The sequence below is a fragment of the Rattus norvegicus genome, chromosome 13, assembly GCF_021556685.1.
Source record: "Rattus norvegicus strain SHRSP/BbbUtx chromosome 13, alternate assembly SHRSP_T2T, whole genome shotgun sequence".
Classification (NCBI taxonomy): domain Eukaryota; kingdom Metazoa; phylum Chordata; class Mammalia; order Rodentia; family Muridae; genus Rattus; species Rattus norvegicus.
Genome location: NC_141546.1, coordinates 61,191,818 through 61,205,751, shown reverse-complemented (window position 1 = coordinate 61,205,751; position 13,934 = coordinate 61,191,818). Strand labels below are relative to the sequence as shown.

General features: G+C 37.7%; 1 protein-coding gene across 4 annotated transcripts in view; it reads right to left on the bottom strand.

Moving 5' to 3' along the window:
- Brinp3 (BMP/retinoic acid inducible neural specific 3) overlaps positions 1-13,934 on the bottom strand; it is a 434,736-nt gene that overhangs the window by 141,832 nt on the left and 278,970 nt on the right. For all 4 annotated transcript variants that reach the window (NM_173121.2, XM_087580092.1, XM_087580095.1 and 1 more), the window contains one exon: positions 7,727-7,832. In NM_173121.2, the coding sequence (NP_775144.1) occupies positions 7,727-7,832 (106 nt within the window). The remainder of the gene's footprint in view (positions 1-7,726; positions 7,833-13,934) is intronic.

The following is a 13,934-nucleotide window of genomic DNA, read 5'->3' as shown; positions in this document are numbered from 1 at the left end:
CGGGACCACAGGTAAAACCAACTTGTCTGCGGCAAGAAAGCTGCCTGGTGAACTCAAGACACAGGCCCACAGGAACAGCTGAAGACCTGTAGAGAGGAAAAACTACACGCCCGAAAGCAGAACACTCTGTCCCCATAACTGACTGAAAGAGAGGAAAACAGGTCTACAGCACTCCTGACACACAGGCTTATAGGACAGTCTAGCCACTGTCAGAAATAGCAGAACAAAGTAACACTAGAGATAATCTGATGGCGAGAGGCAAGCGCAGGAACCCAAGCAACAGAAACCAAGACTACATGCCATCATCGGAGCCCAATTCTCCCACCAAAACAAACATGGAATATCCAAACACACCAGAAAAGCAAGATCTAGTTTCAAAATCATATTTGATCATGATGCTGGAGGACTTCAAGAAAGACATGAACACACTTAGGGAAACACAGGAAAACATTAATAAAAAAGTAGAAGCCTACAGAGAGGAATCGCAAAAATCCCTGAAAGAATTCCAGGAAAACACAATCAAACAGTTGAAGGAATTAAAAATGGAAATAGAAGCAATCAAGAAAGAACACATGGAAACAACCCTGGATATAGAAAACCAAAAGAAGAGACAAGGAGCTGTAGATAGAAGCCTCACCAACAGAATTCAAGAGATGGAAGAGAGAATCTCAGGAGCAGAAGATTCCATAGAAATCATTGACTCAACTGTCAAAGATAATGTAAAGCAGAAAAAGCTACTGGTCCAAAACATACAGGAAATCCAGGACTCAATGAGAAGATCAAACCTAAGGATAATAGGTATAGAAGAGAGTGAAGACTCCCAGCTCAAAGGACCAGTAAATATCTTCAACAAAATCATAGAAGAAAACTTCCCTAACCTAAAAAAAGAGATACCCATAGACATACAAGAAGCCTACAGAACTCCAAATAGATTGGACCAGAAAAGAAACACCTCCCGTCACATAATTGTCAAAACACCAAACGCACAAAATAAAGAAAGAATATTAAAAGCAATAAGGGAAAAAGGTCAAGTAACATATAAAGGCAGACCTATCAGAATCACACCAGACTTCTCGCCAGAAACTATGAAGGCCAGAAGATCCTGGACTGATGTCATACAGACCCTAAGAGAACACAAATGCCAGCCCAGGTTACTGTATCCTGCAAAACTCTCAATTAACATAGATGGAGAAACCAAGATATTCCATGACAAAACCAAATTTTAACAATATCTTTCTACAAATCCAGCACTACAAAGGATAATAAATGGTAAAGCCCAACATAAGGAGGCAAGCTATACCCTAGAAGAAGCAAGAAACTAATCGTCTTGGCAACAAAACAAAGAGAATGAAAGCACACAAACATAACCTCACATCCAAATATGAATATAACGGGAAGCAATAATCACTAGTCCTTAATATCTCTCAACATCAATGGCCTCAACTCCCCAATAAAAAGAAATAGGTTAACAAACTGGATACGCAACGAGGACCCTGCATTCTGCTGCCTACAGGAAACATACCTCAGAGACAAAGACAAACACTACCTCAGAGTGAAAGGCTGGAAAACAACTTTCCAAGCAAATAGTCAGAAGAAGCAAGCTGGAGTAGCCATTCTAATATCAAATAAAATCAATTTTCAACTAAAAGTCATCAAAAAAGATAAGGAAGGACACTACATATTCATCAAAGGAAAAATCCACCAAGATGAACTCTCAATCCTAAATATCTATGCCCCAAATACAAGGGCACCTACATATGTAAAAGAAACCTTACTAAAGCTCAAAACACACACTGCACCTCACACAATAATAGTGGGAGATTTCAACACCCCACTCTCATCAATGGACAGATCATGGAAACAGAAATTAAACGGAGATGTAGACAGAAAAGAGAAGTCATGAGCCAAATGGACCTAACGAATATTTATAGAACATTCTATCCTAAAGCAAAAGGATATACCTTCTTCTCAGCTCCTCATGGTACTTTCTCCAAAATTGACCATATAATTGGTCAAAAAACGGGCCTCAACAGGTACAGAAAGATAGAAATAATCCCATGCGTGCTATCGGACCACCACGGCCTAAAACTGGTCTTCAATAACAATCAAGGAAGAATGTACACATATACTTGGAAATTGAACAATGCTCTACTCAATGATAACCTGGTCAAGGAAGAAATAAAGAAAGAAATTAAAAACTTTTTAGAATTTAATGAAAATGAAGATACAACATACCCAAACTTATGGGACACAATGAAAGCTGTGCTAAGAGGAAAACTCATAGCGCTGAGTGCCTGCAGAAAGAAACAGGAAAGAGCATATATCAGCAGCTTGACAGCACACCTAAAAGATCTAGAACAAAAAGAAGCAAATACACCCAGGAGGAGTAGAAGGCAGGAAATAGTCAAACTCAGAGCTGAAATCAACCAAGTAGAAACAAAAACGACCATAGAAAGAATCAACAGAACCAAAAGTTGGTTCTTTGAGAAAATCAACAAGATAGATAAACCCTTAGCCAGACTAACAAGAGGACACAGAGAGTGCGTCCAAATTAACAAAATCAGAAATGAAAAGGGAGACATAACTACAGATTCAGAGGAAATTCAAAAAATCATCAGATCATACTACAAAAACCTATATTCAACAAAACTTGAAAATCTGCAGGAAATGGACAATTTCCTAGACAGATACCAGGTACCGAAGTTAAATCAGGAACAGATAAACCAGTTAAACAACCCCATAACTCCTAAGGAAATAGAAGCAGTCATTAAAGGTCTCCCAACCAAAAAGAGCCCAGGTCCAGACGGGTTTAGTGCAGAATTCTATCAAACCTTCATAGAAGACCTCATACCAATATTATCCAAACTATTCCACAAAATTGAAACAGATGGATCACTACCGAATACCTTCTAGGAAGCCACAATTACTCTTATACCTAAACCACACAAAGACACAACAAAGAAAGAGAACTTCAGACCAATTTCCCTTATGAATATCGACGCAAAAATACTCAACAAAATTCTGGCAAACCGAATCCAAGAGCACATCAAAACAATCATCCACCATGATAAAGTAGGCTTCATCCCAGGCATGCAGGGATGGTTTAATATACGGAAAACCATCAACGTGATCCATTATATAAACAAACTGAAAGAACAAAACCACATGATCATTTCATTAGATGCTGAGAAAGCATTTGACAAAATTCAACACCCCTTCATGATAAAAGTCCTGGAAAGAATAGGAATTCAAGGCCCATACCTGAACATGGTAAAAGCCATATACAGCAAACCAGTTGCTAACATTAAACTAAATGGAGAGAAACTTGAAGCAATCCCACTAAAATCAGGGACTAGACAAGGCTGCCCACTCTCTCCCTACTTATTCAATATAGTTCTTGAAGTTCTAGCCAGAGCAATCAGACAACAAAAGTATGTCAAGGGGATACAGATCAGAAAAGAAGAAGTCAAAATATCACTATTTGCAGATGATATGATAGTATATTTAAGTGATCCCAAAAGTTCCACCAGAGAACTACTAAAGCTGATAAACAACTTCAGCAAAGTGGCTGGGTATAAAATTAACTCAAATAAATCAGTTGCCTTCCTCTATATAAAAGAGAAACAAGCCGAGAAAGAAATTAGGGAAACGACACCCTTCATAATAGACCCAAATAATATAAAGTACCTCGGAGTGACTTTAACAAAGCAAGTAAAAGATCTGTACAGTAAGAACTTCAAGACACTGAAGAAGGAAATTGAAGAAGACCTCAGAAGATGGAAAGATCTCCCATGCTCATTGATTGGCAGGATTAATGTAGTAAAAATGCCATTTTACCAAAAGCAATCTACAGATTCAATGCAATCCCCATCAAAATACCAATCCAATTCTTCAAAGAGTTAGACAGAACAATTTGCAAATTCATCTGGAATAACAAAAAACCCAGGATAGCTAAAGCTATCCTCAACAATGAAAGGACTTCAGGGGGAATCACTATCCCTGAACTCAAGCAGCATTACAGAGCAATAGTGATAAAAACTGCATGGTATTGGTACAGAGACAGACAGATAGACCAATGGAATAGAATTGAAGACCCAGAAATGAACCCACACACATATGGTCACTTGATTTTTGACAAAGGAGCCAAAACCATCCAATGGAAAAAAGATAGCATTTTCAGCAAGTGGTGCTGGTTCAACTGGAGGGCAACATGTAGAAGAATGCAGATCGATCCATCCTTATTACCCTGTACAAAGCTTAAGTCCAAGTGGATCAAGGACCTCCACATCAAAGCAGACACACTCAAACTAATAGAAGAAAAACTAGGGAAGCATCTGGAACACATGGGCACTGGAAAAAATTTCCTGAACAAAACACCAATGGCTTACGCTCTAAGATCAAGAATTGACAAATGGGATCTCATAAAACTGCAAAGCTTCTGTAAGGGAAAGGACACTGTGGTTAGGACAAAACCGCAACCAACAGATTGGGAAAAGATCTTTACCAATCCTACAACAGATAGAGGCCTTATATCCAAAATATACAAAGAATTCCAGAAGTTAGACCACAGGGAAACAAATAACCCTATTAAAAAATGGGGCTCAGAGCTAAACAAAAAATTCACAGCTGAGGAATGCCGAATGGCAGAGAAACACCTAAAGAAATGTTCAACATCTTTAGTCATAAGGGAAATGCAAATCAAAACAACCCTGAGATTTCACCTCACACCAGTGAGAATGGCTAAGATCAAAAACTCAGGGGACAACAGATGCTGGCGAGGATGTGGAGAAAGAGGAACACTCCACCATTGTTGGTGGGATTGCAAACTGGTACAACCATTCTGGAAATCAGTCTGGAGGATCCTCAGAAAATTGGACATTGAACTGCCTGAGGATCCAGCTATACCTCTCTTGGGCATATACCCAAAAGATGCCCCAACATATAAAAAAGACACGTGCTCCACTATGTTCATTGCAGCCTTATTTATAATAGCCAGAAGCTGGAAAGAACCCAGATGCCCTTCAACAGAGGAATGGATACAGAAAATGTGGTACATCTACACAATGGAATATTACTCAGCTATCAAAAACAACGACTTTATGAAATTCGTAGGCAAATGGCTGGAACTGGAAAATATCATCCTGAATGAGCTAACCCAAACACAGAAAGACATACATGGTATGCACTCACTGATAAGTGGCTATTAGCCCAAATGCTTGAATTACCCTAAATGCCTAGAACAAATGAAACTCAAGACAGATGATCAAAATGTGAATGCTTCACTCCTTCTTTAAAAGGGGAACAAGAATACCCTTGGCAGGGAAGAGAGAGGCAAAGATTAAAACAGAGACTGAAGGAACACCCATTCAGTGTCTGCCCCACATGTGGCCCATACATATACAGCCACCCAATTAGATAAAATGGATGAAGCAAAGAAGTGCAGACCGACAGGAGCCGGATGTAGATCGCTCCTGAGAGACACAGCCAGAATACAGCAAATACAGAGGCGAATACCAGCAGCAAACCACTGAACTGAGAATAGGACCCCCGTTGAAGGAATCAGAGAAAGAACTGGAAGAGCTTGAAGGGGCTCGAGACCCCATATGTACAACAATGCCAAGCAACCAGAGCTTCCAGGGACTAAGCCACTACCTAAAGACTATACATGGACTGACCCTGGACTCTGACCTCATAGGTAGCAATGAATATCCTAGTAAGAGCACCAGTGGAAGGGGAAGCCCTGGGTCCTGCTAAGACTGAACCCCCAGTGAACTAGACTGTTGGGGGGAGGGGGACAATGGGGGGAGGGTGGGGAGGGGAACACCGATAAGAAAGGGGAGGGGTGAGGGTGATGTTTGCCCGGAAACTGGGAAAGGGAATAACACTCGAAATGTATATAAGAAATACTCAAGTTAATAATAAAAAAAAATAAAATTAAATTAAAAAAAATACCTCATCTATGGCCTTGTTGGACACCAATGGGAGGAGAAGCCCTTGGTCCTGCCAAGTCTGGACCCCCACAGTGTAGGTGAATGTCAGGGTGGGGAGGCAGAAATGGGGGGTGATTGGGGAGGGGAAACACCCTCATAGAAGAGGGGAGGGGATGGGATAGGGGGCTTATGGATGGGAAACCAGGAAAGGGAATACCATTTGAAATGTAAATAAAAAATTATCCAATGAAAAACGTGAAAAAATAAATAAAAATGCCTCATTTATTCCCCCCCAAAAAATAAAGATCAAATAAATTTTTTAAATTATAATATTTGAAGTAAATAGTAATTATTAACCATTTAGGATTCTTTGAACATAAATTATTATGGATATATTTTGTTTTTACATTTATATAATTAGAATATAGAGTGTAATTTCTAAATGATTTTATGTTAAACAAAACACACACACATATATATACATATATATATATAATGTATAAAATTCTGAAAGGGAAATGAAATAGAAATGACAGAAAATTAATTCTGCTCAATAAATTCCCATTTTGATCAACACAGTTCTTCATTGGGGCTATCAGGTCATTTCAATAATACTTATGATGATAATGTGCATTTCTGTTTTTTTTTCTTTTAGAAAATATTTACATATTGTATTTATTTATGATTGTGGGTGTTTGTCTGAATGTGTGAGGATATCTTTTGCATGAAGTGGCCTACCATAGTCAGAAGAGGACATCACATGACCTGAAGGTGGAACCAGAGGCTGAGTTTCTACGTGAATGCTGGGAATCAAATCCTAGTTTTCCACGTGCAGCAAGTGTTCATCACAACTGTGTCATCTCGAGTCAGTTGCACTATCTCTTGCTTTTAAGAATGAAGAACTGTACATTCTTATGTCTGCTTTTGAGAATACACACACACACACACACACACACACACACACACAATTTCCAGGTCTTTTGCTAAAGACCTACATTTAATCACCTTCTAGAGTGTGAGTGAATAAAAGGACATATGCCAACAATCACAAATCCTCCTGAAGTTAAATAATGAGAATATGAACAACTTGATATAATATCGTCTATACCTCTACTCACCAGAAATCTAAGGCATCATTGTCTGCTGTATTAAGTTAAATTGAAACTGCCTGTCATATTTTATAATATGAATAGAAATAATTAATAATACCAATAATTACCAATTATACAAAAAATAATAAAAAAGGCATGGACTACATGGACTATGCAAGCATATATATATATACTCTCTTAGTAGAGAACAGTGGTTGGCATTTACAATAAAATTATTCTCCATATAAGAATTAATAATTATTACTACTTAATTTGTGAAGAAAAATAAGTTGATATTTCTCCACATGATCTACATCATCCAGATATAATAAAATTGTTAGATTAGCGTTGTCAATAACTTTGAAATCCTAGTATGTACATGCCTGGACTTCTCCGTTTTTAAGATTTAAAATTATTTGTAATCATATGCAATCTGTGTGTCTATGTCTAGTTATGCACACAACAGTACAGGTGTCTAAGAAGGCTAGAGGTTTCCCATCCCCAAGATCCAGAAATCCAGAGGGCGATAAGTATTCATATTTGGGGTCTAAGAACTCAACTCAGGTCCTCTGGTAAAGGATCAAGTGCTTTTAAGTCATTTTTTTTCAATACAAAATGGCTTATTTCTATAAATGCAAAACGAATTATAGCTGCATAGCCTATCATCTAGACTCATAAAGAATTCATGTAAATTTATCTACGTACCTTGCAACTGAATTTTATTCTCTGGACTCTGAACCAAGACAGAGCTGACAGAATCTAGGTTGTCATAGTTACTGCAGCCAAGAGGACCCGTCCGTGTTTCTGTCACCTGATTTAAAAAAAAAAAAAGAAAAACATTAACTTTATTAAATAAATCATACTGTTATAACATTCTTGCTGTAGAGTATCCTTGTTTCATACTGTAGTATTTGATGGCAAACATCACTTAAAGTTGTGATACACAGTAGACAATGGCAAGAGGGAGTTCAAAGCGAACAATGAGTAAAGAAACATGTTTCCAGCACTTTCATTCCTCCTTTTAATACATATAAAGCTCACTTTGAGAAAATGTAAGAAATATATAATAAAAGGACATACAACTTAAAGCTATTGGAAATTTTTGACTTCTGTAGCAATTATTTTTTATAGCACTTGTAAATTAAAGTGACATCCTGAGACACTTAAAAATTGACCATCAATTTTATTAAATCAAATGTAAATATATCCACCTGTATGAATGCAGGTATTTTTCTTCCATTTCATCTGCTCAGTATGAGGTCAGTGTCCCTATTCAGATATCATGTTAACTCAAAGTCTTTACCCTTTAGTTGGCCCTCTTCTGATCAAGTTTGAATGCAGTTTTCTCCATTCTCTCTACTGACTAATTTATTTATACTCAAGATAAACCTTATGTGGAAAGACACACTAAGAAGGCTGTAGCTTTCATGGCAAAGTTTTAGTATGGAGTTGAGAAATTTCATATAGTGAATACACATTTTTAAAATATATTGTTATATGTATAAATTTGTCAACATACCAAGAGAGAATTTGCTGATTAGTCAGTGTTTAAATTACTTAAAAACTAAGTTACAACACTTTTTATTTTTTTATTTTTTTTTTTTTTGGTTCTTTTTTTCGGAGCTGGGGATCGAACCCAGGGCCTTGCGCTTCCTAGGTAAGCGCTCTACCACTGAGCTAAATCCCCAGCCCCGCAACACTTTTTATTAAGAAATTATTTTAGAATGTATTATATGATAGGTGAATTCTACAAGCCTTACCAGGCTTAGGAATAGTCTAGGAATAGCATACACAAATATTTTACTTGTAATCGAGTAATAGATTAATACTATTGAAATAAATTTAAATCTTAAATTATTGAGCAAATGTTTTCAAACACATCCATAATCTATAAAGAATAAATATACCAAAACAACATGAATTTTAGCCATCAGTTGAAATATTAATATTTTGTATATTTCTCATAGTCTGTTTTGAAACCAGGTGTCATTTTATAGATAAAAATAAAATGAAAGACAAACAGTAATTTATTAAAGTTTGTGTTTTAGAAAGTGGGAATGATAGTGTCAAAGTATTTTATTTTATTTGTTTGGGGACAGGATATATTAAAAGCAAGGAATCATATCATCTATCACAGTATAAATTTTTTTCTTGGCTCATAGTACTGGGAATGGCTGTACATGGACTAGCCATGTGCTTGATGGCCTGGGGAGAGGAAGTGCTATGTAGCATGTGACATGGGAAGTAAAACTTCACTAACTGTGACAGGTAAACTTGAACCTTGTTAAAATTTTCTCTATAGAGAACTTGCTGTATGAATATGGTAGTCACATATTTGATTCAGGCCCTGAGTTTTTATGTACATTTTCTTCAGACTTTCTTATTATTTTCAGTGAAGATACAAAAGTAGAAAATTTGAATAGAGACTTTCAGGTAGTTTTCAATTTTTCTTTCAACTTCTTTTCTACAGTTTCATTTATTTTACAGTTCTAGAGTTTTACAGAATAGAGATCTATTCCTGTATCAAAGAAATATTACTATAATTGTGTGAACAAATGATAGAGGCTTATGTTTATTTATATTAAATGAAATGTATACCATTAATTAAACCAAGAAAAACTACTACCACTGCTAATTTATATAGATAAACATGATACTAACTAATGTGTACATATGGAGTTGAACTAAAACCTTCCTATCTGTGCTAACAGTATTTCTCCCAATAGCTATAGACAATCTGACAAAGACAAGGCTTGAGAAATCTTCTCGGTGGTTGGTCAGAGTTGTCCAAGAGACTCACACAATGAGTCTTCCTCTTTGACTCTACCTTTTTACCTAGAAGTTGGCATGAATCCCTATCTGAAGATACTATGCCTTTGAACATGTAATCTTGAAGACCTGAACTGGATCTGACCTAAAAAGCCTTTTGATAGACAACTAGATTCCAAGGTATGAGAAAACTCCTATCATGATATAAATGGAGGGAAACAATTTATTCCTATGCTCATGAACCTAAAACAGACCCATTGTGGCATTATATACCAAAGAACACAATACTCCCATGCACATTTTGAAGTACAGTTGTCTTATTGTACTTAATGACCTCAATTAGCAGGAATCATCCTTCCCACTGAAAAATCTAATAAACTACCTAGGCCTACATAACGAAATCAAGGATGTTTGGAGAAGGACTTACATCTATCACTTTTCCTAACCATCATATTTCTTAACTACCTTCTAAATATTAATCTTTATACCCACAGTTAATGAAAGTCCACTCTTCATTCTCCTTGCAAAAGATAAAAACCATTAAAGAAAACAAAACAAAAAACAAAACAAAAAACAAACAACAACAACAAAAAACAGTTCACTAAAAGTCAGAGAACAAGAAAAACTATGGCATCAAGTCATACATCAACACTCCATTTCCTAAGACACAGGTATCATAGAGGTAAAGAAATGAAAATTATTTAAAAGCAGGAGGAGGAAGAAGTTTGCTGGGAGATTTTCTCCTAGAAAAACCGGAGAAACTACAACCATGAAGGCTCATTAACATGTATGCCTAACAAGATCCGAACAAGGTTGACAGCCATATATTGCTAACATGGAAGGAGGGGTCTGTTAATGACAGCTCAAAGTAGAAATTGAACAACAGTTAAATGAGAAATACTGATAGCAGGGCAAAAAGTTTTCCCCAGGGCAGAGACCCCAAGTTACTCAACACCTAGTAGCTAACCCTGTTATCATATGTATATACCACTAACATAATGACTGAACAGATTATATTCATATATATATATTTTTTTTTCCGGAGCTGAGGACCGAACCCAGGGCCTTGTGCACATGCATGAACACACACTTTCACACAGATATCTCCTAAGGATAAAGCATGGTCTTCCTTCTTACCATTTTATTTTTGCCTAATTGTTTTTTTACTTTTTATTACTTACTTTATTTATTTACATTTCAAATATTATCCCCTTTGCTGGACCCCCTCTATAAGCCCTCCCTCCACCTCTTACCCCCTCTCATTTACCTCTGAGAGGGGGCTCCCCAACCCACTCACTCAATCCCATCTCACCCCTCAAGCATCCCCTACTCGAAAATCAAACCTCTACAGGACCAACCTCAACACATCCCACTGAGGCTAGACCAGGCAATCTTCTGCTTCATATGTAGCTGGTGCCACAGAGTAGACTCTTTCGTTAGTTAGTTAGTTAGTTAGTTAGTTAGTTAGTTAGTTAGTTAGCTTATACTGATCTTCTTATTGGGTTCAATCCCCTTCAGCTCCTCCAATCCGTAGGGGACCCTGAGGTTGGCTGTAATGCCCCAATGGCTATCCATATCAGTCCCAGATGCTGATAGAGCCTCTCAGATGACAGCCATGCCAGGCCTCTGTCTTCGAGCACAACATGGAATTAGAAATAGTGTCATTTCCCTAATTTCTTCCTCAGCTTGTTTCTCTTTTGTGTAGAGGAAGGCAACTGATTTATTTGAGTTAATTTTATACCCAGCCACTTTGCTGAAGTTGTTTATCAGCTTTAGTAGTTCTCTGGTGGAACTTTTGGGATCACTTAAATATACTATCATATCATCTGCAAATAGTGATATTTTGACCTCTTCTTTTCCGATCTGTATCCCCTTGATCTCCTTTTTTTTGTCTGATTGCTCTGGCTAGAACTTCAAGAACTATATTGAATAAGTAGAAAGAGAGTGGGCAGCCTTGTCTAGTCCCTGATTTTAGTGGGATTGCTTCACGTTTCTCTCCATTTAGTTTAATGTTAGCAACTGGTTTGCTGTATATGGCTTTTACTATGTTTAGGTATGGGCCTTGAATTCCTATTCTTTCCAGGACTTTTATCATGAAGGGGTGTTGAATTTTGTCAAATGCTTTCTCAGCATCTAATGAAATGATCATGTGGTTCCGTTCTTTCAGTTTGTTTATATAATGGATCACGTTGATGGTTTTCCGTATATTAAACCATCCCTGTATGCCTGGGATGAAGCCTACTTGATCATGGCGGATGATCGTTTTGATGTGCTCTTGGATTCGGTTTGCCAGAATTTTATTGAGTTTTTTTGCGTCGACATTCATAAGGGAAATTGGTCTGAAGTTCTCTTTCTTTGTTGGGTCTTTGTGTGGTTTAGGTATAAGAGTAATTGTGGCTTCATAGAAGGAATTCGGTAGTGATCCATCTGTTTCAATTTTGTGGAATAGTTTGGATAATATTGGTATGAGGTCTTCTATGAAGGTCGGAGAGAATTCTGAACTAAAACCGTCTGGACCTGGGCTCTTTTTGGTTGGGAGACCTTTAATGACTGCTTCTATTTCCTTAGGAGTTATGGGGTTGTTTAACTGGTTTATCTGTTCCTGATTTGACTTCGGTACCTGGTATCTGTCTAGGAAATTGTCCATTTCCTGCAGATTTTCAAGTTTTGTTGAATATAGGCTTTTATAGTAAGATCTGATGATTTTTTTTAATTTCCTCTGAATCTGTAGTTATGAGTGGAAGGGGGAGCCCTTGGTCCTGCTAAGACTGAACCCCCAGTGAACGTGATTGTTGGGGGGAGGGCGGCAATGGGGGGAGGATGGGGAGGGGAACACCCATAAAGAAGGGGAGCAGGAAGGGTTAGGGGGATGTTGGCCCAGAAACCGGGAAAGGGCATAACATTCGAAATGTAAATAAGAAATACTCAAGTTAATAAAAAAAGTAATAAAAAAAAATAGTGTCAGGGTTTGGTGTGTACACATGGGATTGATCTGAAGCTGGTATGGTCTCTGGATGGCCTTTCCTTCAGCCTCTGCTCCATTTTGTCCCTGCATTTCCTTCAGACAGGAATAAGTATGGCTCAAAATTTTGAGATGGATGAGCGGCCCATCCGTCAACTGGGGGCCATGACTAACTACTGGAGGAGATCTCTTCAGATTCCATCTCTCCACTGTTGGGCATTCCAGCTAAGGTCACCCTCACAGGGTCCAGGAATCTTAAATCCCTGGTAACTGGGACGCTCTAAGCATACCCCTGGCCTCACCGTAAACTGCTGCATATTTCTATTCATTGTCTTGGCCCTTTGGGCTTCTCGCTTGTCTCCCCCTATACTTGAACCTGCTCCCACTTTCTTCCCCTGCAAGTTCCGCCCTCCCTCTGAACTCCATGATTATTTTGTTCCCCCTTCTAAATGGAAATGAAGCATCCACTCCTGGACCTCTCTTCTTATTAGACTTCATATTGTCTATGGGCTAAATCACGAGTAATGGGTGTTCTGAACTTTTAAGCTAACACTCACTTATCAGTGAGTATATAGCATGTATGTTCTTTTGGATCTAGTTTACCTTATTCAGGTAAGTAGATATTTTCTAGTTCTTTCCATTTGATTTCAAATGAGGTGCTCATTTGTAACAGCTGAGTAGTATTCCATTATGTAAATGTCTCACATTCTATGTATTCATTCTTCAGTTGAGGAACCTCTGGGTTGTTTCCAGCTTCTGGTTATAGAAAATATGACTGCTATGTAAATAGTGGAGCATATATGCTTGTGATATGAATGTGGCATCTTTTGAGTATATACCCAGTAGTGGTAGAGTTGGGACTTCAGTAAAACTATTTCGAATTTTTCTGAGGAACCATCTAATTGTGGTTGTATCCAGGGTGGTTGTGTCAGTTTGGAAAACCATCAGCAATGGTGGAGAGTTCCTCTTTCTGCACATCCTCACTGGCATCTGCTGTCACCTGAGTTTTGACCTTAAACATTGTGATTGATGTAAGATGGGATCTCAGAGTTGGTTTGATTTGCATTTCCCTGATGACTAAGGAGGTTGAACATTTCTTTATGCACTTTTTGGCAACTTGAGATTCCTCTGCTGAGGATTCACTGCTTAGTCCTGTAGCCCATTTATAATTGGGTTATTTGG